The sequence below is a fragment of the Ambystoma mexicanum genome, chromosome 6q (genome assembly GCF_040938575.1).
Source record: "Ambystoma mexicanum isolate Mex_15411 chromosome 6q, UKY_AmexF1_1, whole genome shotgun sequence".
In the NCBI taxonomy this organism is placed as follows: domain Eukaryota; kingdom Metazoa; phylum Chordata; class Amphibia; order Caudata; family Ambystomatidae; genus Ambystoma; species Ambystoma mexicanum.
Window position 1 is genome coordinate 1,113,940,937 of NC_090937.1, and position 26,164 is coordinate 1,113,967,100.

Here is a 26,164-nt window from a genome sequence, read left to right on the forward strand (position 1 = left end):
TATAGGAAACCCGGATAGGGCCGGTGTATGCAGTATAACTAAACTGTTTCTTTAAAAGCTTGCTGGGACTATTCAGTATATTTACACAAACTAGCCAAATGTGCCTGCGACAACACGCGATCATGCGCTCTGGTTACGATACCCAATTTACTAAGAACCAGAGGCAACTCAGAGTCACAAGTGCAAGTCGCACCTATGGCCGAACAATGTAGGCCAGCTAAGGTCTCCATTTCCTGATACCATGTGCCTCTGGAATAACGCCTTGCAGGATCTATCATGCAACTCAAAAGCGAGTCGCCTGCTGATCCAAATTTAATTTTTACCCAGAGTTTCCAAACGGAGTCTTTCCAAATTGAGCTTGGAGACTAAACCCAGTTCTAATCTGATCGTCTCCACAGGTACTGACCCCAGGAGACTAAGGAGCACAATATTTTTGCCTCCAATTCATGAAGCCAGGTTACAGCCTTCTCAGGTAATACTTCTAAAGCATAAATGATACCAGGGATAATGGAGATCCTATATGCCATCAACTTTGCCTCAAGCGAGCAACCCCCACATTTACCTATGAGTTAATAGCCAGCCACTGACGGGCTTTGGGAGAGATCTCGCCAAAATGGTGAAGGGACAGGGTAGCCTTAATATAAATGCCCAAATACTTACACATTGATTTATTCTGGGCAAACATCACCTGGGGTCCAGTAACTAGAAGGGCCACCATATGCCTTTCTAGCAAAAGTCATGATTTTTGTTTTAACATTAATGGTCAATCCATTTATATCCACATATTTAGAAAGAGCATTGAGGGAGTGCTGTAGGCCCACCACGGTCTGGTCTAATATAACCGTATTATCTGCTTAAGTCAGGCAGATAATGTCTTCCCTCCCATAATGATTATGTGCTTGCTTCAAGGATGGGGCAGAATCCGCAACATAAATTAAAAAGCAGGTATGCAAGAACGCATGGGCTGACCTGGCCTCTCCTTTCCTCCTCTTCTCAACATCCATCTCGACTCACCCGATTCCTCAGGACCTTTCCACAATCTTTGCGACTTCAATTTACCCTCTGGCCCAATGCACACCACTGGCTGCACCTTGGATGCTCTCATCTCAACTGACATCTGTATCTAACCCTCAACACTTGGCTCTCCTGGACACTCTTGCATCGGTAAGTCCAACACTGCCTCCCGTCTACAAGGTCATCCGACCCATGAAACGAGCGTCAGTAGCTGCCTTTGCCCCTACCTACTCTGATCCTACAGCAGACTCCCACCCTGACAGCCCCCTCTAACCTCAACCTCTCCATTTCCAACACTCTTGATATTCTTGCCCCAATGAGGGTACAACTGCCTACCAAAAAGAGCAACTCTTGGTACAACTCTGAACTGGCTACCCTTAAACGCATGTGCAGGGCAACTGAACAGAAATGGGATTCCTTGGGTGCACGCTCTGACAAACTGGCCTGCCGCCTCCTTCAAAAGCAGTATAGAGACTGCATCCACTCCAAGCCTGCATCATCTCCACGGCATCCAATAACACGTTTTAAAGTCTAAAAGGAACTAATCAACCCTACGGCAGCCTCCTCCACTATCACACCCACCCAGGCCCTGTGCTTCACCTCAAAAACAAATGACATCCTATTTGCTCTCTCTTCCTCACCACCTCATACACCAACATCGCCCTTGACACCCCCACTCTGCCCCTACTCTTTCCTCACCCCCAAGGAGGTCACTAGACAAGTCCAGTCTATGAAGGCCTCCTCCAGTCAGGGGGACCCCTGTCACTCCAAAACCATCAAGGACAACACTGACTCTCGCCCGAGCCTTGGATGACCTCTGCAACCTCTCCACCACTGGAGTTTTCCCCAATGCTCTTAATTACTCCCTTTTGCACCCTCTCCTCAAAAAACCTGTTGACCCTTCCATTCCAGCAAGCTATCGCCAAATCTCTATCACTCCTTTGCTGGCCAAACTCCTAAGAAATTAGCCATTTCTCAGCTTACCCTCCACACTGAATCTGTTGGTTGCTTTCATGTCGACCAGTCTAGATTTAGGGCATCCAGAGGCATGGCAACTGCTCTTCTGAACACCTGCGAAGATATGCTCTCAAACCTTGATTCTAACTCTCCCCATTGTCCTCATTCTACTCATTCTACTCAACCTCTGCCTTCGATACAGTGAACCACAACAGCCTGATCACACATCTCCGTGATACCATGGGCATCACTGCTCAGGCCCTGCCGTGGCTAACTTCTCTCCGACCACCCATCCCAGGTGGAATTGGGGTCCTTTCTCTCCTATCACTCGCTCTACGTGCGTTGTCCCCCAGGGATCTAACTGTCCCCCTGGTTTTTCAATTCTACATGGCCCCTTGGCCCATATGATAGCCACCTTCACCTACAACTTTGTGTTACGCGGATGACATGCAGCTCTCCTTCAGGCTACCCTGTGCCTCACTCATACCAGACTGTCCGCAATTCAGTCGTGGTGTGCTGCAAACGACCTCTGCCTCAATGCCAGTAAGAGATCGGGACCCCTGCTCCCGCCATCCCTCTCTGGCCAGCCTCCCCCTTTGCCCTGCGCCTCCACCTATGGAGGCAAAAAATATGGGGGGAATTTTTGACTCCTATCCTTCTCATCTTGCATCATGGCATCTCTAAAAAGTCCCACTACCAACTGCACCCTCAAGGTATACTACCTTTTCTTTCCTTCCCCAGAGGATCACCGTCTGCAGAGCCCTGGTCCTCTCTAGGCTGACTACTGCAACAGTCTCTCAACATGCCCTCTTCCACTCATCCAGAAACGCAAGACTTTTCCTTGGCATCAAGCCCAGGGACCGCATCTCTGGTGCTGAAATCCATTCACTGGCTCCCTGTGGCTGCAAGGATCAAGTTCAAGACCCTTTGCATTATCCACAAGGCTGTGTGGGGCTTGGGCCCACTCCATCTGCACTGCTTTCTTCCTAAATACTCACCTTCCTGAGCCCTTAGCTAGTCTTCCTCGCAACTCTCTGCGGGTGAGCTGCTTCTCCAAGCAGAGACTTGGGAGATCTTTATCCACTGCAGGTGCCTCCCTCTGGAACAGCCTCCCTGCTTCTCCGTCTCGAGCCGGACCTCATTAAGTTCTGGAAGCTCCAGACTTCCTCTTCACTGCCTCCTCTCTCCCCTCCCAACAACCTTTCTGCTCTCTACGTCTTCAGTTTCGCTGACTGGCTGCCTGGCGCGTCTTCAGAGCCTCACAGGTCCCAAGCTTCCTCACCAGTCTCCTGCACTTGCCCCCGGGCCTTGCACTTGCGGCAGCACTACTGCACTTTGGTTGCGACCCATAGAGTGGTATCTCTCTGCACTTAACCCATGCTCGGACAGGACTGGGCACACTTGGTCTGTTAGGCAAGATTGTATGCAGTACCCTGTGGGAGACTGCACCAGCCTTGTCCTCTTGGCAATGGTTAACCCAACCTTTGGTATAAGTATGAACACCACAATTTGGTAGTGTGACTGAGCAGCCAGGCTTATCTCAAGAGGGGTCAGTGTGTGCTGTAGTAACAGATTCACAGTCAAATAAACTCTTACTCAAGGTTTCTTGATTAAACAATTATTAATTTAACAGTCAGTTGGATAAGCCTTTAGAAGGGAGCATAAATGTAACAATATACTTCAATAAATACAGTTTCCTAAATCAGTAGATACCCATTTGGATGGCCCACACTTCCTACACAACCAGAGGTGACAAATAACTAGGACACTGGACATTGATATATCACTGGCACATTTAGAGCAATACTTTGTGTCAAAAAGAGAAATGTTAAGGAATAAAACAATGGTTAACACATTAAGCAGGTAAGTACTTTTGAACCCCCAAAGCAAAGTAAATTAACCCTTTCCCAGCTACACAAGTTATAGAATGGAGGAACAGATTAAAACACCAAGTCAGATGAGAAGAGTCTTTCAGGGTGCCAGGACAGCCAATGTCAAGTGAACAAAGTCTAGGGGAGCTGAAGCACTTCTTGAAGGTAGGTAAAATGTCTTGCACAAGGTTTTAGAAATCTTTGTAGAAAATTAAATCACTGTAGGGCAACAAGCTGGGTGGCTTGTGAGGGGCAAGGTTGCAAGCAACTCAGCAAAAGGCAACCAAGACGAGTCTCAGAGCTTGCAAGGCTACACAAGAGGTAAGTACCCCTTCGTTTACAGTACCTTAGGTCTGAAGAAATTGGTTCCATCTGTCTTTCATTCTAGTTGTCCTATGGTAGATCCTGTTCCTGGGCCTCAGTCGTAGGGACAAGAGGGAGGACGTTTGAAGGTCGGCAGCAGCACTAGGCAAACTTCAGATCAACGGCACTTCGTGGATTCAGCTTCTCGCAAATAGCAACACTACGGTTCTTGGTACCTATGAGCGTTCCTCGCATCTAGGGTCCAGCACTGTTGAGGTGGCTCAGGCTCGGTCAGTCCTGCATCATGGGAGTCAGGATCTTCCTGGAGCTAAACGAGACGATTCTGGTGTTCCTCTCCCTGGCAATTGGTTCCTGCAGCAGCAATGGAAGCACAGCCAGCTCTGAGGGGATGTCCAGACGATTTCACTTTGGGGTTGATTGGTCCCACCAACCCAAGGGGAGAAGTGGTCCTTGCAGGGCTTCTCTAGTCGAGGTGAATTTGGAGTTTCAGCACTGCAGGGCTTCACCGGGCAAACCAATGGTGCAGGAGTTGCAGCAGGCGTCTCTTCAAAGTTCTTCAGATTCCTTCCTAGCGGAGGCTAGAATGATTTCAAAACAGTGTTAGGTTTAAATTTTGATACAGAAATGGTGTCGTTCCTGTAGCACCATCATAGGAAACTTTAGTATATGTACACAAAAATAATTTGGATGAAAGAGTGTAAAGGCAAGGATCGATATATTTTGATGTTGAACATTTGTCTAAGAATGTGGTAATGTAATTTATGTCTCTAATACTGATATATAGTATGACGTTCCTTATATTGGAATCAGTAGATAGCAATTGAATGGCAAGTACAAATAAATGTGTTTGATAACATCAACAATATGATGTCCCTTGATGAATACTGAACAATGCTACATGATAAAGCTTGATGAATAATGGAATAGCGAATGGGATGCCAAATACTTCATTGCAAAAGAATTTGCGTGTATATTCTCATAGAAGTGCACTCATTGTATACAATAATGCAGCATTTATGGACTGTCAAGGTTACAAGTATACTGGTAATAAGGTCTACATGCATCATATTTGTCCCAAAAACATAAAAAATAGGAATCCCAGTATTTGAATCCCGATACAACTACGGTTTCATCAATACATTGTCCCAGCTACTTAGGATAGGGACCCTTTAATTACTAATGACCAAACATTAAACTACATTGCCCACAATGCATTGCTCCAGTGTATTGCATCAGGGGCAACTTAAATTACACAACTTCAGTTTCATTAATTCATTGCCCCAACCAGTTATGTCAGGGGCTTTTTGAATTGGATATGATTAAACCTTAGACTACGTTGCCCACAATGCTTCGCCTTAAGCATTTTACGTCAGGGGCAACTTAAAAATAAATGACTGAATTGTTTCATATCATGTAAGGAGTCTGATCGATAATATATATCACCTACTCTTTCAAACACAATTTGAAAGAATGAAGAAAATACTATTCCGCTTTCTCTCTTGCTTATGGAATCTGTTGCATGGTATCACCATGACAACACAAATAGTCCCAAAATGGCGGCTCATGCAGTGTTTTCACAGCCAGCAGCCAACGCAGATGACCGGAGCACCAGTAAGTAACATACAAACTTTACTTTGGAAATACACACGTTACCGAACGAAGTGTTTTTGCAAGGATTAGCATCAGCTCTTCTTTCTCTGACATTGATGAATGACACTTCGAAGGAATAGAACGAATATGCACAGAATCCAACTATTCGAGGGTTCTGTTTTCTTTTTGAAATGGTGCAAAGACACTTTTAAGTACTAGCATTTCTCTTTGGGCTGTCAAATACGTTTTTGACAAATGAATGGGTATTTTGGCTTACATACTGTTAATATAAGTAGTACATCAATGCATTTGTGCACTTGGGCACATTTTCTGATTGTTGCTGTCCCAACCTGGGCTTAATTAGCATCACAGTGATTGACAGAACACGAGATCATTAATAATTTATAATATAGGAACTAATGATTTTCTATTTAAACACCCTACCAGAAATATGAGCATGGGATTGTACCCGTAATTCGAAAGTGCGAGCATTAAGGCTAAGAATTAAACAACCCGCCCTACACTGGGTAAGTTCATTGTAGCATTACGATATAATCTCATACTTTACCTGAAATGGGAATTTATGACACTATACTTACCGTATTTTCTTTTTCTCCTTCTCCCTTCTTTTTTGATGCCCTTGTCTCCATCCTTCTCTGACCTCTCCCCCCTACAACATTTGTTTCTCAATATTTTTATTTTGCATATGTCCACTGATATGACATTGATACATTATGTTTTATTGATGATTGTCTTACCCTATGCATCAATTCCCAACGCCAACCCGTATTTCTGTCTGTGGTGACTTTAACACATTGTTGTTGATACATTTTATATGCATTTCTCTTTTCTGTGATTCCATAATGGTTCTCACTGGACGCTCATCTGCTTTTTCTCTCGTTTATGCTTGGATTGGGTGCATACTGTGAACGAATATATTGGTTTAATGATGATAATTTTACCAATTGACGAAAGTAGTGAACTGTAACAACATCATAGCCCTGATTTGAGAAAGGCCAAGGATACTATTGGGCGCAGAATCCTGGATTTTTTTTGTCTTGTATCCTTCATCTATTGGTCGACTGCCTTCCAAGCCCTCGCCTTTTATGCAGGTTTCTCCCATTCATTTGCAGCCTGGGGTGGCTGTTCTCCAAGTCCTCCTGTGCCTCCAATGAGCAATCAGCATTGACGTACCCCATAAGGATGCCGCCCCCTTTGACTGGGTAACAGTCTAACCAATTCCATGAGGTCAAAGCCCACACACCCCCAGCGGGTCATACAAGGTAGCACCAACGTACCTCCTGAACCCAGAGGAAAATCAAGCAGCAACTCAGAAAATTGCAACAGTCTCAAACCCTGGAAATGACCCAGAGACAATGCACTTTTAAGCCTGATCCATACCCCCGACCCCCTTGGGACGACCAGCAGTGGGATATAAGAACCATCCATATCAAATGGCGAGGTTAGCCAAGTCTCCTGGAGCAAAAAAACATGTGCCTGCATTATCATGTCAAGGCCCCTTACATTTGTGAGGAAAGAGTGGTGGCACTGTGAATTCCAAGAAAGAACTTGAACTGGGCCCCCTTGTCAACAGGAAAAGGTCTTCAGGTCATCCAATCACATGTCCAGTAATCCAGACTGCACTTGGATTAAGCACTTCCCATAGAGAGCAGAAGTTAAAAATTGTTAAAAGAAAGTGAATTAGAATGATCTTTCATGAGGCCCGTGGGCAGATGCTATGTGTGGCCGATTGAAAAATAGATACCACATTCATTCTAAGTTTTTCAGCACAATGGGAGAGAAGAGAAACCAATAACCAGTTTGTAATACTAGTCACTGATGGCAGTTCAAGGAGTTGATATCCACCGCAGGCATGCTGTGCAAATCCAGTATGTAGTGCAGCAACTCAAACAGAAAAGGGCTCTATTTTAATCTATTTTCAACCAAATCTCCCTGTATATTCCTGGGTTGATATCATCTTGCTGAATAGGTAATCCCGGCTATTACCATCACCAACTCCCACCCTGGTATTGGATGTTAAGAGCCATGGTGGAAACTCAGATCTATGGAGGGGTCAGGAATATCAGGTGAATCAAGCTGAATTCTATCAGTTAACTCCCTTTGCAGGAAGAGCCACATGGCTCGTTTCAGTCCGGGTAGATGTGTCTTTTTGCTGGCAGAAGTACACGGAGGTCGGATCCATCAAGAGGCCCCTGTAGCAAGACCTGTCTGAAGGAGCAGTCACTTAGTTCATTTGCAATAGTGAAGGGGCCAGAGCTTGAAGTGGCTTTAGTAAAAGCGTGTTTCTGTACCAGTTTAGGATTGGATGATTTAGACAGCTCAGCTTGTTTTCCAGAGTCAGACGAGCGGGTTGCTGACGTTTTCTCAGCTTCTTTTTAGAAGTTTTGTGAGGGCTGTTGAGAGAAGACTGCGCAATACGAAGTGCTTCCACTGCATGCTCCTCCGACCCCACAGATACTTCCACCAATTCTTGTCGAGAGACCACACCAACAGTAAATATAGGCCCAGAGGCCATTCTCGGGGAAGGTGGAACGGCAAGGGTCAGAGCTGGAGCACTAGCTCAGGCACAAGGGCAACACGCCAGGGCACATCTGCGCTAGAGGTGCATCCTCCCGACCCTGGTCAATGCCAGGCTTCATACAAGGTGAGGAGCTAGAATAAATATCCACGAGTGCTAGCATCTATTTTAGCTTGCAATGCTCTTCAGCCAGTTTCATGCAGAGGAGAAATAAAGCATCTAATTTAGACAGGATGGTGTTCAGGGAAGAAGGGCGGGTTGGTTCATTAATTGGCCCTAGGGATGATGAATTACTTAGTATTGTAGCTTCCTCCATGCTACCTTCTTTGCTGAATGAGTACTCAGATAGAAAAAGCTTTTCCAGATCAGGATTATCTGAGAGATTCGAACCAATCAGATGATCATAACATGAACTGTTGGGGCCTAGCGAGTTTCGCTGCAAGGTTAGGCACATGTTTAGAAGCAAGCCATTATTATCAATCGTTGGGTAACATCGAGTGCTCTTGGACTGCTTGCAACGGTCATTCACCCGATAGAGGGTAGTCGTCCCCAGTGTCTGAGGCTTGATCATTAAAATAGGCCATGATAGTGGGATGTAACTCCTGCTTGGTGCCGCTTTTATTCTTCTTCTGGCGGTGGAGCCAGATGGGCCTTGTGCAGGCCTGCGAGCACTGCGTGTGCTATATCTGAGTTGCTTAGATTCTCTCATCTGGGCACTGTGTAGAGTTGACAGTGGGGTAACTAGGTGGGAATTTGCAAAGGGGTTAGATAAGAGTTAGACCCCCCACCTCACCGCTGTGTAGGGGCCAACCTGCAGGGTACAGACTACTTGCTGCAGAGCTGCTAAGCCAGAGGCGCCTTGCTTAGAGGGGATGCACCTTACCTCTTGTCCAAAAAGCACCTGGCACCTGTCCCCTGGTTCAAGGACCACGTTGTGCAGGTAGGTGAGGCAGATAAGGCAGACAGGGCAGGACTGCCCCCAACCCCCATCCTGCTGCTCCGCTCCAAGCAGCTTGTACACGAGAGGAAAATTCTTACTGTTTCACCGTCAAGCCGCACTACGCAAATTCTCTGAACTCAAGGCTCAGAAACAGTGCATAGACGTTTCCGACAGCACCAACTATGAAATTTGGCCCAAGCTTCAATGTTCAACTGCAATGCAATTTCTCTCTTCAACTCTTCCTTATCACTAGCTATAACTATGCTACCGATACCCAGCTAGACTTAAGGCTGTCAATACTTTACTACCTTTCAGTATTATGGAAAAGGTTCACAGTCACTGCCTAAATGGGCCACCACTATCCTGAACCCAGAAAATAAGCATATTCCCATCTCTGATGAATCGGCTACAATCCCATGCCTTTTAGGGAGCACCCATTTTTCATCTGAACACAACACAGTAAGAGAAACTGGGCATCGTTAAGTGATGCAGCGGTCTCATTGGATCCACAAAGATCTAGAAATGCTCCCTTTCCTGGCATATTCCCCAGAAACTATCAATGACAGTGCTTTAGGTCAACCATGCAAATAGGCTATATGTAGGGGTCCGAGCCATAACTTACACGCCAGCGTCCAAAATACTGCAGCTTGCACTGATATAGGGAAAACATTTCTCCTGCCCCTTTTATTCGGTTGGCTCGTAGTGAGTAGAAATGCACTGAATTATCTTCAAAGCAAACAGAACAGGCTTGAAATACTGAGTTACAAAATTGTTGATAATTTTCCACTTCTTGTGGTTTCTCATACTCTAACAAGGGAGGCGCTGCATTCCTCCATGTTTACTCAAGTGAATGTGAATTCATCCATCCAGGTTGCCGGGGAAAATGTAGTCTGAAAAAGCTGCAGTGCAAATACCTCTGCAGTGAAAAAGTTGCCAAGCAAAAAGTTGTCCAAAAAAGCTGCTGAAAAGTCACAATAATGTAGTGCTGCTAGGTTAAGTGTTAGGGTAAAAGGAGGGTTTGTGATGGTCTGGTTAAGGGCAAGGAGTTAGGGTTTTGTTTATAAATAGGGAAAGAGTTAGAGTCAGGTTGGTTGCTGCAGGGCTGGTGATGTTGGGGTGTGGTTAGTCATTAGGGTAGATTAAATATCAGGGTAAGTGTTAGAGTAGGGGCTATGGTAAGGCCAGGGCTATAAGAGTAATGGTTTGGGTGTTATAAAAAGCAATAGGGAGCTTAGAGAGGTTCTGGCGATGTAGGATAGGGGTTAGGATAAACCCATAGGTTAGGGAAGAGTAAGCATTAGAGTTGCTATGGTAATAATTTGAAGAAGAGTTTGTGTTAGGGCAATGGCCAGGTCCTTTGTTGCGGGCTGGTGAAGGGGTTGGAGAGCCAGAGATTTCATGGGTAGCACTGAGACTGGGGGTCAGGCCTGGCTCTAGGAGCCCACCACGGGCTGAGCCCAGGAAATGGCTGCATGAAACAATTTCTCCAAAGAGCTGTACATGCAGCATATTTGCATGTCAATAAATGTGTACATAAGTTGGTACACATGTATCTACCTAAGAAGGATGAAAGGTACAGTTATTCTTGCCGGGATGAGAACCTGAAAACTGCATATCACAGATGCAGCAGCAAGCCTTCAACCCACTGAGCTATTTTACCAGCTATGGTATGGAACTAGGACACTCAGTTATTTTGTAGTATGGAGTTCATAAATAAAGTGATGTGACCTTAACTGTAGGTACGTTTGTAGGACATGTATTTTGTGCCTCCGCAGTTTCATGGAGTGTTAATGAAGCATTAGAGCCTACAAAAAGTGGGAGAGGGGGCAGCAATTCACCAAAGTTCAGAGATGGAAGTTTTAACATTGGTGCCGTACCACTAGTGCTAATTTTTACAGAGCATACCTTTACTTGAAAGGCTCAAGAAATGCGTACTTGATTTTTCTTTCTCCTGAGCCAAATGTAGAATTGGCTCAGGTCGGACCTTCAAGCCATTTCTCAGCTAGGCCGAGACACAGCGTCCATGGCTCTGCAGGTCGTTAAGGTGCTCAGGTTGCAAACATCTCTTATCAGTGACAGTCAGAGCCTTTCATATGCATGATGGAACATTTCCAACTCAGAGCTCGCAAAACACCAGATACCGTGCAAATCTGTGCTAGTTAAAGTGGGCGACACGAAGCGCCCATTTAAACATGTGTTTGTATCCATGTCTATCTGGATATTCAAAACAAAGTTGCTTTAGGTCACTAAGGTTCAACAGGAATAACCCAAGAAAAAAAGGACAGACTGGTCAGCGGCATCACAGCAGCACAGTACAGACATGGTAAGTTAACAGCTGTTGGATGCAAGAAGCCAGGAGAGTGGTGAATGACATGCTCTCCCAGGCAGTATATGTTTGGGTCAGGCAACTGAAAAAAAGGCAGGGAAAGAGTTTTTTTTTTTTTCAATAGAGGTGGGCGAGCACTTGGGGCTCGTGGCCGGCCACTGCTTTGGGTAGGAACTGGCCCTAGAAGGGGATGGGTTAGGCCAGAGCCCTAGGTGATGCACCACACCCAGCTCGGGGTGGAGTTAGGTTCACTGTTCATTTTCCATTGATTTTGTATTGAGTAGCATACAGAAAAAAATGCTTGAGCACTAAAGGATGGGTGTTGTCTAAGCATTCAGGGTAGTAATTTGAGTTCGGGGAAGCTTTAGAACAGTTTTGGTGATTATGGAGGTTGAATTAAAAGTTAGATCTTTGTTAGGGTTACAGTCAGTAAATATTTTTGGGCGCCCTTATTACTGGCAACATTTTCATATGTTGCATTGATTGTATTCAATGAAAACTAGCTACGTTTTCACATAAAACCAAACCTGGCTATTAACACGGATTTATTTTATTGAGCATTCGTATGGTACTTTATACAACAGAAAAGAGTTTCAAAGTGCCACAAGGCTAAATGGGAAGGGAACAGGGGAAATTAAAACAATGGCAACACAGCAATATCATACTAAGTGCTGCCTGAACCACATGCCAGTACCAAATGACCGGCGGCCTGCCACATTCAGATGTTCACCTCCTTTGCCAGATAACTCATCAACTACCCTACACCACAAAGTAATTTCTGGTTTTGGGATCTGCAGTTTATTCCCACTTACACCTTCAGTTTGAAATTGAAGAAAAAGTAAATGTTTGCCTCCTTATTTTGTAGTAATGTAGCATTAACCTCCCCCTGTTCCGAGGGCTGGAACAGGGAGTACCTGCCCGGCACCCAAGTTATAGGCCTGAGCAAAGAGGAACGTGGGCCGGGATTACAGTTCAGCCTGGATTGGCTGGGCCGCCCGCCCCGGGTGCTCAAATAGATTTGTTCTGTCTATTAGGTGATGTATTTTCTATATAAATGATATTTGTCATTTCCACCATGCACTACATGCTTTGCTGGTATGCAGTTAGACAGTTGTACACCTCTACAAGTGATACCTTTGGCAAAACTACAACAGATGACTTTCTGGATAATTATGGGATCTTGCAAAGGCAGGAAATTACCATTCAGATTTGCACCATTACCTGCCAAAAAACTTAGCAATGGTAACTAAGGAAGCCCTTGCAAAACTGTTTTCCCTGGTCTACCCGATTGATCACTAACCAGGCTTACTTTCTAATGTGTTTACTGTACTTGTTTAGAGGCATGTTTCTATATATATCTTGGTCACAGAAATAAAAATCTTGGTTTACCATAACGTGCCACCACCAATTTGCCCCAGTGGGGAATCCAATACTCAACTACTTTCAATCTGTGGGGTACATTTAAAGCCCTCAGCAGCTATCCCCTTGAAACCAAAAACTTGCATTGAAAAAGTGCCACAAAAACAGCTGTGCTTGGCCCCCTGGCACATGTGTGGCAAGCATTGAACACTGCCATCCAAAGAATGGCTCTGCATTTGTTTTACTTTCAAGTAAACATAAGAAAATTACCTTCATTCAGAACGGCACCACATTTGCTGTTCTGTCCTCTGAATATTAAAGCAGCACACAGTATTCAAGACGGCCCTGCATTTTCTTTCTTTCATCTAAAACACCAAATTGTGCGCTCCATAGAAAAAATATCAATGCGTGCCTTATTTCCTCCGATTGCCAAAAAGTAAGGGAATACCTCCCAAGAACCGCATGGTCTACTAAGAAATCACAAGGGGAAAGTTCTGCTTTTCACTCAACACGGATTTCTGTTTCCTTTTTCTGTGAACCATAGTGCTCAAAATTGCAGTAATTGAAAGAAACATGGCGTTTCTTTTTCCATGTAAATAGCAAAGAAATACTGTGCAGCATCCTTTTGAGTTCATAAACCAACTGTAGATGCAAAACCCCCAGAAGATTAGTTGAAACCATTCTGTGGGCTGCAGAAACCGCATTTGTAAACTTGAAATGAAAGGAAATGAACACGCGTGTGAATCTGCTCTTTTGAAATTAAGGAAAATGCTGTTTAAAAGTTAAATGTCAAATGATAGCTTTTGTTCGCACAGAAATGTGATTGAATATGTGGGGGGGGGGGGTTTGCTATATAATGTACATTATATTTGTCCCCACAAGACTTAGTTACTTAGAAAAGACAAAGTCAAACTGGGTTTTTGGACCAGGCACTGAATTCACTGACCAGCCCCGCCTCCCACGAGAAAAGTCACATCCATAAGTGAACCAGCCCACATTGACATGAACAGGCTGAAGGTCTGAGGATTCACTGCACTGCTAGACTAGCAGGCAGCCCTGGAAAAAGGAACAATGGGGCTGGTGCATGACCAAAAGGTCCGATTTCCTTCAGCACCCACTCTGGAAGAGGAACTGTCAAACTTCAAAGGGCATCATAAAAGTCATTTGTTGTAAGCCGAGCCTGGCAGAGAGTTTGCTGTGGGGTACTGCAGCACCGGCCACACATTTGTCAACTCCACCCCATTGACATTAAAGGACTCTTGTGTTTAAAGACATTTTTCCCAGCACCCTGAATAAGTAATAATTTTGTACTATGCCAATTTTCCATGTGATTTTTAGGCAAAGGTAAAGAGACCAAGTACATGTTTCTAGCACTTGAACTGAAATGGCCATGAAAGACGCATTTCAGGTGACTCATGGGACAAATATGAAACTCGATGAGAAGATGCAAATTGTTATTGGGAATATGTGTAGCCATTGGCAGAATTTTAAATATTGTGCATTTCATAAAAATGGTGTAAATGTGCCAAAGGGCGATGCGACCTCGCACAGAGACGGCGATCGGATTGTCCAATTCCCTGTGACCGAGTGAATCCGCATATCTTCTCATGGCAGTGGCTAGTATAAGTTTGAAGTTTGAAGTTTTGAAACTCATTTTTGATAAAAAGTAGGCTGGAGAGACAAAGGTCATAATGCAAACACACATGATGTCATTTCCCCTGAACCAATCGGCCCAGGGGGAGGGGATAACACTGGTTGGCTGCCCTATCCCAGGAGAGGGATCATTTCAGGCTGCTTCCCCCCAGGTTGTAAATTCGATGTCATTTTGGCTATATAAGGGGAGACAAGAGAAACACAGGGGACTCTCAAGACTAACACTCACTGAAGAACTAAATCCATTCATGATCCAGGAAGCCATATCTATCCATCCAGGCAGATCCATCCAGATCCAGGAACACCCAAGAATCCAGGGAGAGGAGGTAGCTGATCCACATCCCAGAGAGCCCAGTGACCAGACCTTGCCTAGCTGTCCAGCATCCTGTCCAGGAAAGCCCAGTGACCAGATCCCTTGGCTCAGCAGTCCCAGTGACCAGATCACTTGGCCCAACTGTCCAGAAACCTCCCTGAATCCCAAAACTCAAGCTTACATTGTAAGTAGCACATTACCCCAGTTCCCCAAACTGCATATCCCACTCTTGACCCTTGCACCCCATTGAAATCCCATTCAAATCCCAAATTGCCAGTATAATCCATTCACCTTTCCATAGCAGAATCTGTATTAGCCTGTATATATGTAAGTGTATTCCTTTTATCATTCTTTTCAGATCTGTGTAAGTCCTTAGTACCATTTTAAAGTAAAGGAATTAATTCCCCTATAAGGAAATTCACAGTGCGAGCTGGTTAAAATTCGAAATTAACCCCCTTGCGGTCAGTGTCTTAAAGTAGTCTGTAGAAAAACCGAGTTTGTCCGTGTATTGTGTGTGCTTTCCTACCAAACCCAAACTATAGTCCCATTAAGAGTAACCATCAGAACCAGGTCTGTTATGTGCCCCTGTTCCTTGACAGGAAAACAGACTTTCAATTTTGGCAGCCAAGCCCTTTCTGTGGCTGCCTGTCACCCAGAATCCTGTGTAGAAATGAATTTCCATTCTGCCGCGTGTGTTTTCTTTTGCATCCCTGTGTTCTCTTAGTTACACAGCCCCACGTGTCGGCTCCAGTCTGCTGGAGAGAGGTAAAATAACAGGGATTAACCCGTGATTACATGACCATGAATCTCGTAATTACTAAAAAGGATTTTTGCCCTTAATAGTTACTGTTTTGAAAAAGGCCCTTGAGAGGCTGAAACACGTGTTAACAAAAAACGGGCAATGGAGTCAACGTATAAGTAAAAAATTTAAAATTGCTTCGGCAATACCGAATCAAGTGTGACCAAGTTTCATTCATTCAAGAGGGTGGCACAGCCCAAGTGTGTACCAATCTTTCATTAATTAAACCAAGGGAAGGAGGGGATTGGTCCTTCCCTAAACCCACACACCAACGTGACACCAGACCAACAGGATTCATACTAAGGTCGCTGGCTTAATCAGCTGCACCCAAAGCAAAACCCCATTCCATATATTTTCTTTTCTGGCCTCCCATCTTGGGGTGGTGGGCTGAATCCCAAATCTGATTTTTCCCTCTTCATACCGACCCCTTGCCACCGCCTTCCAGCCACAAAGAAGTTAGTTGGCAGATGTTTGGGCGTTCAAGGGGGAGTGCTCAACCTGCATGCCATCTGTTGCTTTGAAAAACGATTTGCTTGCTATTAAAGGTTTCTCTATATTGTGTAGGAGTTTGCATTAACTGTTGGAGATTTTCGAATTTGTATTGCCGCCACATTGGTGGTTGCTGCCCAATTGTTTGATTTTGCTTGATTTTTCATTTGACAAAATAAATATTGTTACACACCGGCCTGGTTCCTGGTCCATTGCGACACGGGGTGTTCATTAAGGTGGGTGCGTGATGGGTTAGGGGCCTACTCAAATAATGAACATGTGGTTGATTAAAGATAAAAAGCATTTTATTGAGCTCCACATTCATGGTCAGTGGAAGGAGTCCCTGGCTGGAGTGTGCCGTATTATAAAACCGCTACACAATCATTTCAAAGTCTTGGATTTAAAACCAAAAGGCAACACTGAACTGGCTTGATTTCTTGGGGCTGATCAGCAACTACATTGAATACCCATCATATTTGGGTGACAAGTCACCCACACATTTTGAGGTCCTATATTTTGGAATAGCCCCTTTCAGTTAAGCTGCACATGCCACAGTGCCACCTAGTGGCCATCACTTGATATTCACCTCAGAAAGCCGCAGTGCATCCTGGGTATGCAAATTAAAAGAAAAACCTCAGTTAGCACAATGTCACAATTTTACCTCATAACAGTGCTATTTTATATGTAGTTTTCTAAAAAAAAAGTCTTGCGAGTGGCCCAGCTTCTGGCCTAAACAGTCAAGACTGAACGAGTTTTGGTTTTCATCGTTAGCCTTAACATTTGGGCCTGGGTGATGATTTTCGATGTAGCTCACAGCTTACTACTACAGATTGTTACATACCGGCAGGATCGATCAGCTCCTCCCAACGATACTACAACCGTCATTTACCTAATGACTGAAGGCCTTACTACTCACGTAACCAGGCTGTGAAGGTGCTGTGTCCTGCAGCCAGTTCTACTTTGGGTCAGTAGTACACTGCCCACACTTCACTATGGCCCATCTGCCAATGCTTACACTTTGGGGCGGATCAAGCATTTGCTGTGGATTTTGGAACTAGTCGCGCTGGAAAATTGATGCATGAATTCATGGCTGCATATGGTCATCGAGCTGCGACTATAGCAACTGACACTTTCCAGGTGACCAGAAAAAGCTTTCTACTGCAAGTCGGTGCTCGGGTGAGGTGGCTGTGCCAACTGGCCACAGTATGTCCGAATAAAAACAAATCCAGCTAAAATGTATTTTTGGACACAAAGTAGCAAGGCCAAACTGTTTTAAGCAACATTTACCAAGCCGTTTGCAGTTGTAAAGAAAAAAAAAGTGCTATTATGCAAGTAGATTTAAGAAATTAGAAGTTACTAAACACCCTGAAAAGTTCTCGACGGTTGCAAAAAGGTTCGCCCAAAAATCTTCCAAGCGCATTTAAAGTGTTACTTTGTTGCTGAAGCTTTAAATCATTTTAACTAATGAGTTAGTCTGCAATCACCCCCTCACTTCTTCCCCTTCATCAGGTAACTTTAATGTCACCCCTAAATGCTCCTCAGCCAAACATTACAAGTCCAACATGACAGTTGCAAGGTATCCCAGAAAAAATCCACACCATGCTTTTAGCAGATACCCATAACAATGTTCCATCTAACACTTCAATATGCAGTCTATTTAACAGAAGAGAGCCATGAAGACCAAAGTTACACGTACAAAGCGCTTAGTGTTTGGCTTACATATACTGTCATGCGAAACACTGCATTTGTTACTGCTTAAGACAATATATTTACGAAACTTTAACATCCCAGCGTGGCTAAGTCTCTGCACTGAAAGATTTCGGTTTCAAGAGCTATTCTGGCGTGGATAGCTCACCGCACACCTCGTGGCGCATAGCCAAAAAGGGCACACCTGAATGGGAGTGTGGTGCCAAAATGCTGACGCACCGGTTGTACCACCTTTTAGTCAAGTCACAGAGTGATGGGACATTTCCAAGAACCACACACCACTCCAGTTACCCACCATATTGGTTTCTGCTACCAGGACAATTAAATTGAGTAACCTAAATCTCGTTTACAAGATTTTATACTCATGGTGTATACTAGCTTGACATGCAAATATTACTGGAAGGTAGCTAGTACATTTCTTTAAATGATACATGGCAGCGAGCTGGAAGTTTGCAAGGTTGTGACACTATACCCAGGTGACCTTACTACACAATCGGTTTGTGTAGTCTTTCGAGTGCTAAAAGTACAATGGTGTAAAGCATGAAAGCTTTACGCTTATATTACTTTGCAGTCTGGGACTTTGTGTCAGGATGTAGATAAAGCCACAATGATATTCCAGGGTTCGAAATGAATATGAGGTGCGCAGGAACACAAACCAGCTCCTATAAGGCATCACTCCTGGGTGTCGGGCATCGAAACCTATAAGCAGGAGCTGCTGCAGGGGAACCAGGAGCGAGTACACAGTGCTCTGCAAGTCAGAACTGCCACATGAGATGCACACTGTTTGGCTATTATGTATGATCAATTATGTTTGAGCGTGTCCTTGATGCGACTTTATTCTGTATTAACACACGGTTTCAAGTCAGACATGCATGTTGGGCACCACTGGGCGTGGGAAGTCAAATTAGCTCCTGGAAGCTAGCCAGGCTCTCCTAGTGTGGAAGTAGGAGCTAAATAGCTCCAAGAAATCGAACCCTAAATGCTATTGACTCATATTGCACGAAGGATTTACATATTGTCCGGTTGCTCTGCTTATTGGATTTTGCAAATAACCACAGCAAATTAGCATTGTAGTCATTAAAAACTGAAATAATATTTATACAAGGTATAGCTCAGAAAGTATATGTTCCAGAACCTAAATTGCAGAGTAGCTCATAATCCTGTGTTCACTTAACCGAAGTGTGTGATGCTGGACAAATAATTTGACTAATAACTGGGGAAACAATTGAGGGATTACATTCACAACATTAAAAAAAAATCTCCCTTGCAATGGGGTGACCAAATTGTGCTGCCAACATGCGCTTCTGTTAGCGGACCCTGAGACCGTCTCTTAGGACGGTTATTGCACCGGCTTTCTCAGATTTAAAATCTCACTAGCCACTCAGTTTTATAGGCGCTTGCGCACATTATGTATTTGTGCTCAAGGGCGATTTGCGGCCACAGAGTAACACTGTGGCAACAGTGGCATAGATTGAGACAGACAGCAGGATTTCAATCGGACACTAGCAACATGAAAGATGGGCAGCACATGCGCATATTGAGGCAGGCCCTTTTTTGGACACTAGCAGCACGAAAATGTGTTTTACAGGAACATTGCGTTTGCACACAAAAAGCATGAAGGGGGGCAGACTTCATGATCTGGTTTGGTCAGACCCGCTTGAAAGTTGGGCAATACAGGCGCATAGATATGAGATGCCTCTTTGGGGGAAAGCCAGCGGCAACAAGATACAAAAAGTTGCCATTAAGAACGGAATGCCAGAAGCTCACCCTTTTTTTGTTGAGATTCAGTATTTCAACCCATCATTTAAAAAAAAACGGGGAATCACCTGCCAAATCCTTGCTGGCTTCGTTCCAGTGCTGTTGCAACTGTGTGGGAAAACATTTGAACACGTTCCATTAAAAAAATTCCAGCTTCAACCGGCTGTAGATTGTAGGGTTGTTATGGGCTAAGGGGGGGCGCACGGAAGCGCATGAAAATGGATGGTTAGGCCTTGCAACCATAGTTAATCCCGGAGCTCCTGCCATCCTTGATCCTATGTTGGACAGACAGGAAAAGGGCACAATTGAATGGTAAACTCAAATTAGGCCCTTTAAGCTAGTACTCCGACACGTACATTAATGGCCTGGCCGTTTCAAAGGGAACTTTGAATAGATGAATCGAATTGTTAGGGGTGCTTACATTATCTAGGTTCTATTTTACAGAAACCTACATTTGTATCGCTTAGACCCCCCACCAACCCACATGCCACTACCCCTATCCCAAGGCCATCCTGGGGTCGACCTGTCCTGTGGAATCTGTATGCCAGACGCGGCATGGAGCTGAAGTGTGTGTAAATATGTATATATATATATGGTGGAATAGCGCGTCTAGGACAGCAGCTTGTGCAGCCGGCGCCTCGGGATTGGTCATTACCTGGAAGCGAAGTCTGCCCTTGTCGGGGGAGGCCGCCGCCGCCGCCGGTTGTTCGGGCTCGGCAGCCGGGGTGGACTTGGGCTCCTGCCCGTCTTGCTCCTCTTGCTCCGGGCTCGCCGCCTCCTGCGCCTCTCGCGGACCCGCGCCGGCCTCCTCCGCGAGGGTCCCCTTCGCCTGGTCCTGCGGCTCCGCGGGGCCGGCCTCGGCTTCCGGCGGCCCCGCCTCTTCGCCTTTGGCTTCCTCGTCCTCCTCCTGGAACGTGGTTAACCTGCGGGAGGCCATGGGGGAATACACGGCGATGGTGCGCGGGAAGCGGACTGTCCTGAGCGGCGGGGAGGCCGGGGCTTCCTCGGGCTCGGGCGGGCTCCGCCGGAAGGCTCCCCGTCTCCTGCGGGAGAGCGTGCGTGGCCCCAGCGAGCACTGCACAGAGGCGTCCTGTCGGGGGTACACCTGCACCCCCACATCCCGCGTGTTGGCCTTGCGCAGGCGAGGGGTCAGGTTGGGGTTCACCTGAGAGAGGATGGCCTTGAGTTGGGCCCGCTGGTAGTTGTCGAAGTAGTCCCCGCTGTCTGCATAGCTGCTCAGGTAGTTGCGCTGCCGCCAGCCCCCAGCTTTGCTCCTGGGGTTCAGATACCTGTAGTTGTAAGGCGTGTAGGCTGAGTACATGTAGCTGTCCATCGCCTCGTCCGTTAAGGTAGCCATAGCGTCTGGCGGCGAGCGGCCTCGTCGGCCTTAGTTATATAAGGGCGGCTTGTTAATCTCGCCAATGGTTGTTTAATTAGCCCATAACGCCCTTCATGGCCGCCGCCCTTAGGGAAATGAGACCACCGGCAAGCACGAGGCGAAGGCTCACAACGCAACCAAGTAACTATACTCCCACCATCAGTCAATTATGATATACGGGATTTCACTGTAGCGTAAGAATCAAAATAATGTTCTTTTTTTATGTAGTGCTTGCTGTTGAATTCCTCCAGCGTTTGAGCGCTGCAACAATAGACGGTGCTGGTACCCAACCCAATGCTTGCCAATCCGTGAATACGGTGAACGCGGATATCGAGTTGTCAAAATTCTGGGCGTTGTCCACCCAACTGTGTTTTTCTCTTTGAATTCTCTAATATTTGCAGTGTTGGATTTCGTCTTGGAAATACAGGACTACAATGACCAGAATCCAGGCTGCACATAAAACAGAACTGCGATCTACGCAGACCTGGCATGGGGAAAACCTTTCAAATCTGTACGTTTACCACAGTGCAGAGGCCCAGTAGCCGGAATAAGGGCATACGGTTTGCAAAACCATTTCATATAAAAAGTGCAACACTGTAAAAACAGACAAGAGTCCTGCAGAAGTAGGAATGTTTCGCAAACGTTTCTGCTTCTTTTTGTACACATCTAAGTTGCCCATATTAGATGGCTGGAGTGATACAGTCCATGTGATCCCTTTCCTTGAGTACTTGTGCTTTCAACCAGTCCTAGCTTTACATGTTCTGACTTTTGTAGCCAATACTTGTTATGGGGAACATAAAACTCCAAGTCCCAGCACTCATACTGCAAAGCCGATTCTAGCTGGATGCATCACATGCGGTACTTGACATTCAATACGCCTGGCTTGCTTTGAGCATGTTGTGTTGTTTAGAAACGAGCCGGTTACTTGCTGATAATCTACATTACTCGTAGTCGTAGTCTTCCTCGTCCCAGTACTTACGTGTGTGTGGTCTCAACCTCCTCATCAGCAATCCATTCCATCTTGTCAGTATGGCATACATGCCCCACCCCTCTCTACTGGGAGCACAACACTACCAGCATCCAAAACAAGTCAGCTCACTACCCCCTAACACACCAGGCCCTTTTTTCATTCTGCACTAGGGCAGAGAGGTGGGTTGTACGTTCTGGGTCTAGGAGTAATAAAGATTACCAGTAAGTACCAGACCAATTCAAAGCATCCTTCAACCTGATTGCCAAAGAATACAAACAGGCTATCATTACAGCCAAAGCAACAGCCTACAACACCAGAATAACGAATGCCAGCTCAGGCTCCTGGGAAATCTTCCAAATCCTCAGGGAATTAGAAACTCTGTGCACTCCCCATACTCCCATCATCAAAGACGAGACTGGGTGCATAAACATACAAAAGGCCATGTGATCCAAAATCATAGCTCTGCAACAGAAAATAAAAATGAAACAGCCCTCGTCTACCCCCTCGAAACACCAACCCTCGCCCCATTCCAATTTAGAGAAGTCTCAGAAGGAGACGCGACCAACATACTAAGAAAGCTCAAACCTTCCAGATGTAAAGGGGACATCTGCGCCCCTAACATCATCAAAGACTGCTCGGAAGCCATAGCCCCATTCATTACTAGATTCATAAATGCCTCCTTTTCAGCAAGCCAACTCTCCTCCAGCCTAAAAGATTTATGTGTCCTCCGCCTACTAAAAAACCCTTGCTTGATCCAGCAGTACCGAACAACTACCGCCCCATCACTACAGTCCCGTTCCTACTAAAGATCCTGGACAGAGCAGCCTACTAGCAAATCCAAGCCATCCTAGAATCCAATCACATCCTTGGGTCACGCCAATCTGGTTTCCAACTGGGTCGTGGAACCGAATCAGCCCTACTAGACTTGAAAAACCAACTTGACACCTTCTCAGATGACATTAAGCCAGCCCTCTACCACTCTTGGATCTCTCTGCCACCTTCGACCTGGTGAACCACAAACCCTCTGCCACTATCTCGTGGCAGCTGCCAACTTCTCCCAAGAGGCCATGACTTGGGTAGTCTCCTTTTTGGAAGGTAGATCCATGAGAGCCTTCTCAGACACTGCCAGTGCCCCTGTGCATCTCCATTCCATGTGGAGACCCACAAGGATCCTGCGTATCGTCCTCCTTCTACAATATCTTCACCAAACCCCTCTTCGACCTCATGGACACCATCAGCATAGCTTACACAAACTATGCCAATGACACTCAAATCATGATCCTCTGTCAGGCATCTACGACACAGACTCCCTCACCAACAACAAAATATACTCTACCATCCAAGCCTGGATGGACACTAACTACCTATGCCTCAATGATGCCAAGACGGAAATCCTACTGGTAGGTTCGCCGGCCACACTCAAAAGCCTCAACACCAAATTCTCAGCCTTCAAACCCCATCTCAGCATCCGTAAACCCCTAGGATTCTACTTGGATACCTCCCTCTCCCTCAACCGACAAGTAAACGCTATTGCTTCCTCAGCTGCATATACAGCCAAGCTCATCAATTCAGCCAGACAATTCCTTCCGCCATCCAGCTGCCTCACCATCGCCAGAGCAATCATAGGAGCGAGACTTGACTACTGCAATCTCCTCTTTGCGGGAACCAGAGGCATAGTCAGGATTGTCTAACAAGTGGGGCCTGGATCTAATGTAGTAGGGCCCATCCCAAGGGGAGCCCGCAGAGGTAAAGGAGTTTGTTCTTTCTCCAGCTGAATGAGTAGCAAGGAGGCGCACACGAATCACAATGCGTTTGGGGGAGGGGTTTGTCCCCATGAGAAAATGTTTTAAATATTGGTTTTAAAATGGTGCATTTTACAGTACACTTTCTGTGACAAATTGCGGGATAAGCCAAATCCTTTTGTAGGGTAAGACATGGGAAAACAGCCAGTTGATACTAAGTCACCAACAATGCACAGAAGCACTTTCCAACCCATTTTTATAATGCATTCTCCCAATATATGCCAGTATTCTGCAAATGTAGAAAATCTTTCATACTAATTGCACCCATACATGACCATGCTGGTGCACATATATATATATACCAATATTCCCAAATTAGAACATACTCATATTTGCTTTGCCCAAAGTACCAGTAATGATACTATAACAAAATATGTTCATTCTGGCTGAGCCAATATATGCTAGTATCTACACATAACAACATACTCCTGTTAGCTTAGCCTTAATGCCAGTAAAAAAAGCATTGGCAATGCCAACAGTTTGGGCTTTGTTGTAGGCATGGGAAAGGCACTTGCCAGGGACAGCCGTAGTGGTATTAACTGGCCATAAATGGTAGCTGGAGCAAAATGGTATGAGTATATAGGCATCTAATAGCAGTGCCTGGCCAATGCATAATACATATTGCCTTTGCCAATGCTTGTTTTAAAAATAATTCAGTGAAGGGCATGCATAGCGCTTAGAAATCGATTTGCTGAAGGCAGACATTTAAGACATTTTTATTACACCAGTCGCAGGTTTAGAACTCCAATGAAGGAATTAATTCACTCTGAGAAGACTGCTTTGAAAACACACTGTTAGGCACTTCGAGTGCAAAGTTTGATGATAAGGCTTGATTAAAGCGAGCTCAAAGAGTTCCGATGAGGAGGTGTTTTGGCCGGGGAGGAGGGGATAAACTCGGTGGGAATGGCCATAGGGATTAGGTTTTATTGGATCAAATGTGATGCACATTGTGCATTTTAAAGACTATTCATTCAGTAACACTGGTCAAAACTACTAGCTGCATGGTGAAGTATCTTATCAACTTTGGCCAAAAAACTGGCCCACACTAGCATTTTGCGTTTTTGATTCAGGCATTGCCCTATTGCCCAGTAGGCCAGTCCGAGCCTGTGAACAAATTAACCACTTGTGGGCTATACATGGGAACACAGGATGGGCAGAGAGGAGAACATAAGAGCATGAGGAATAATGTGGTCACATGTAGTGAAATGTTGAGGGCATGGAAGACACATGAGGAGCATGGAGGTTGACACTGGGAAGGCCAAGATGCAAGCAGAGAGGGAAAAGAGAAACAGAGAGGAGGCATGTCATGTTCCAAAGGGAGAGCTCCCTCAAAGGAACCTTGTTGTTAAGGTCTACTATCCTGTCCTTATTTATAGACTGTTGAACTGATGGTCAGTCATTCCAACTGTGCTATTGAAATGTGCAGATTCCCTGTCTGAATCTCTAAAATGTTCACCCACACTGAGACTCGATGAATATTTTACAAAGTCACCAAATTAAATCACAGTTTCTCAACAAGAAGGGGTTATGGTAAGTGCTATGCTTGCCAGTCCAGTGCCTGCTGCTTCATTTGAGGTAAGAGGAGGCCAGCAGGACTCTCAGGTATGTTGCTTTTTATTGGTCGACTTGGACACATGTGATATCATGGGACTAAAGTGTGGATAGGGGGTTCAGGTCATGTTTTTTTTTGAGGAGGAGGTGTGTGTATGTATGTACCAAGTGCATGTTTGTATGTGCGTGAGGATAGGGGTTCATGGCGCATAACATAGGGATATACCTAAGCCCAGAGAGCAACATGGGCGAAGGACTGGGCCCTGCAAACTATCTGAGTCAGAATCGGCCCCCGAGTTTCGCATGGGATATAATGTCAAAACTGCGTGTGACATGGGGTATTTATGGGCCCTGAAAGTGATGGGATAAATACTGGGTTCTGAAAATGGCATGTGGCAGGGCTGGGCAACATACTGCATGAACATGTTTTTTACAATATCAAAGCTGGCATATATTGTTGAAACAGACCTCCATATTATTTTGTGAAGCGAGCAGCATGATGGTGCATTTTACAGTGACAATGCTGGCATCTATTGTGGGCAAAGACATCATAGTAATTTGCTGGAAAATGTTTCGGTGTACTGTTGGTGACCTGGCATCCTCTGGATTTTTTCATGTTACTTTAAAGAACTCATTGTCAATGGGATGACTTTTTAACCAATATTTCATTGAGTGTGCTATAAAATGCACATTTTTCAACCGCTATTTTAATTAATTTCTTGGGGAAACCCCCTGCGCCTCCCTTGCTAGCTTTTACGATTCCATATGATAATGGAGCTTGGAAAAAGTCGCCAAGTAGGCTACTTACTTTCCTGCACACCTAA

General features: G+C 45.3%; 1 protein-coding gene across 1 annotated transcript in view; it reads right to left on the reverse strand.

Moving 5' to 3' along the window:
- ZAR1 (zygote arrest 1) overlaps nt 1-21,086 on the reverse strand; it is a 146,127-nt gene extending 125,041 nt beyond the window's left edge. Inside the window, exon 1 of the mRNA XM_069631697.1 lies at nt 20,295-21,086. Coding sequence (XP_069487798.1) covers nt 20,295-20,996 — 702 coding nt within the window. The 5' untranslated portion in view covers nt 20,997-21,086. The remainder of the gene's footprint in view (nt 1-20,294) is intronic.
- Nucleotides 21,087-26,164: the final 5,078 nt, after the last annotated feature.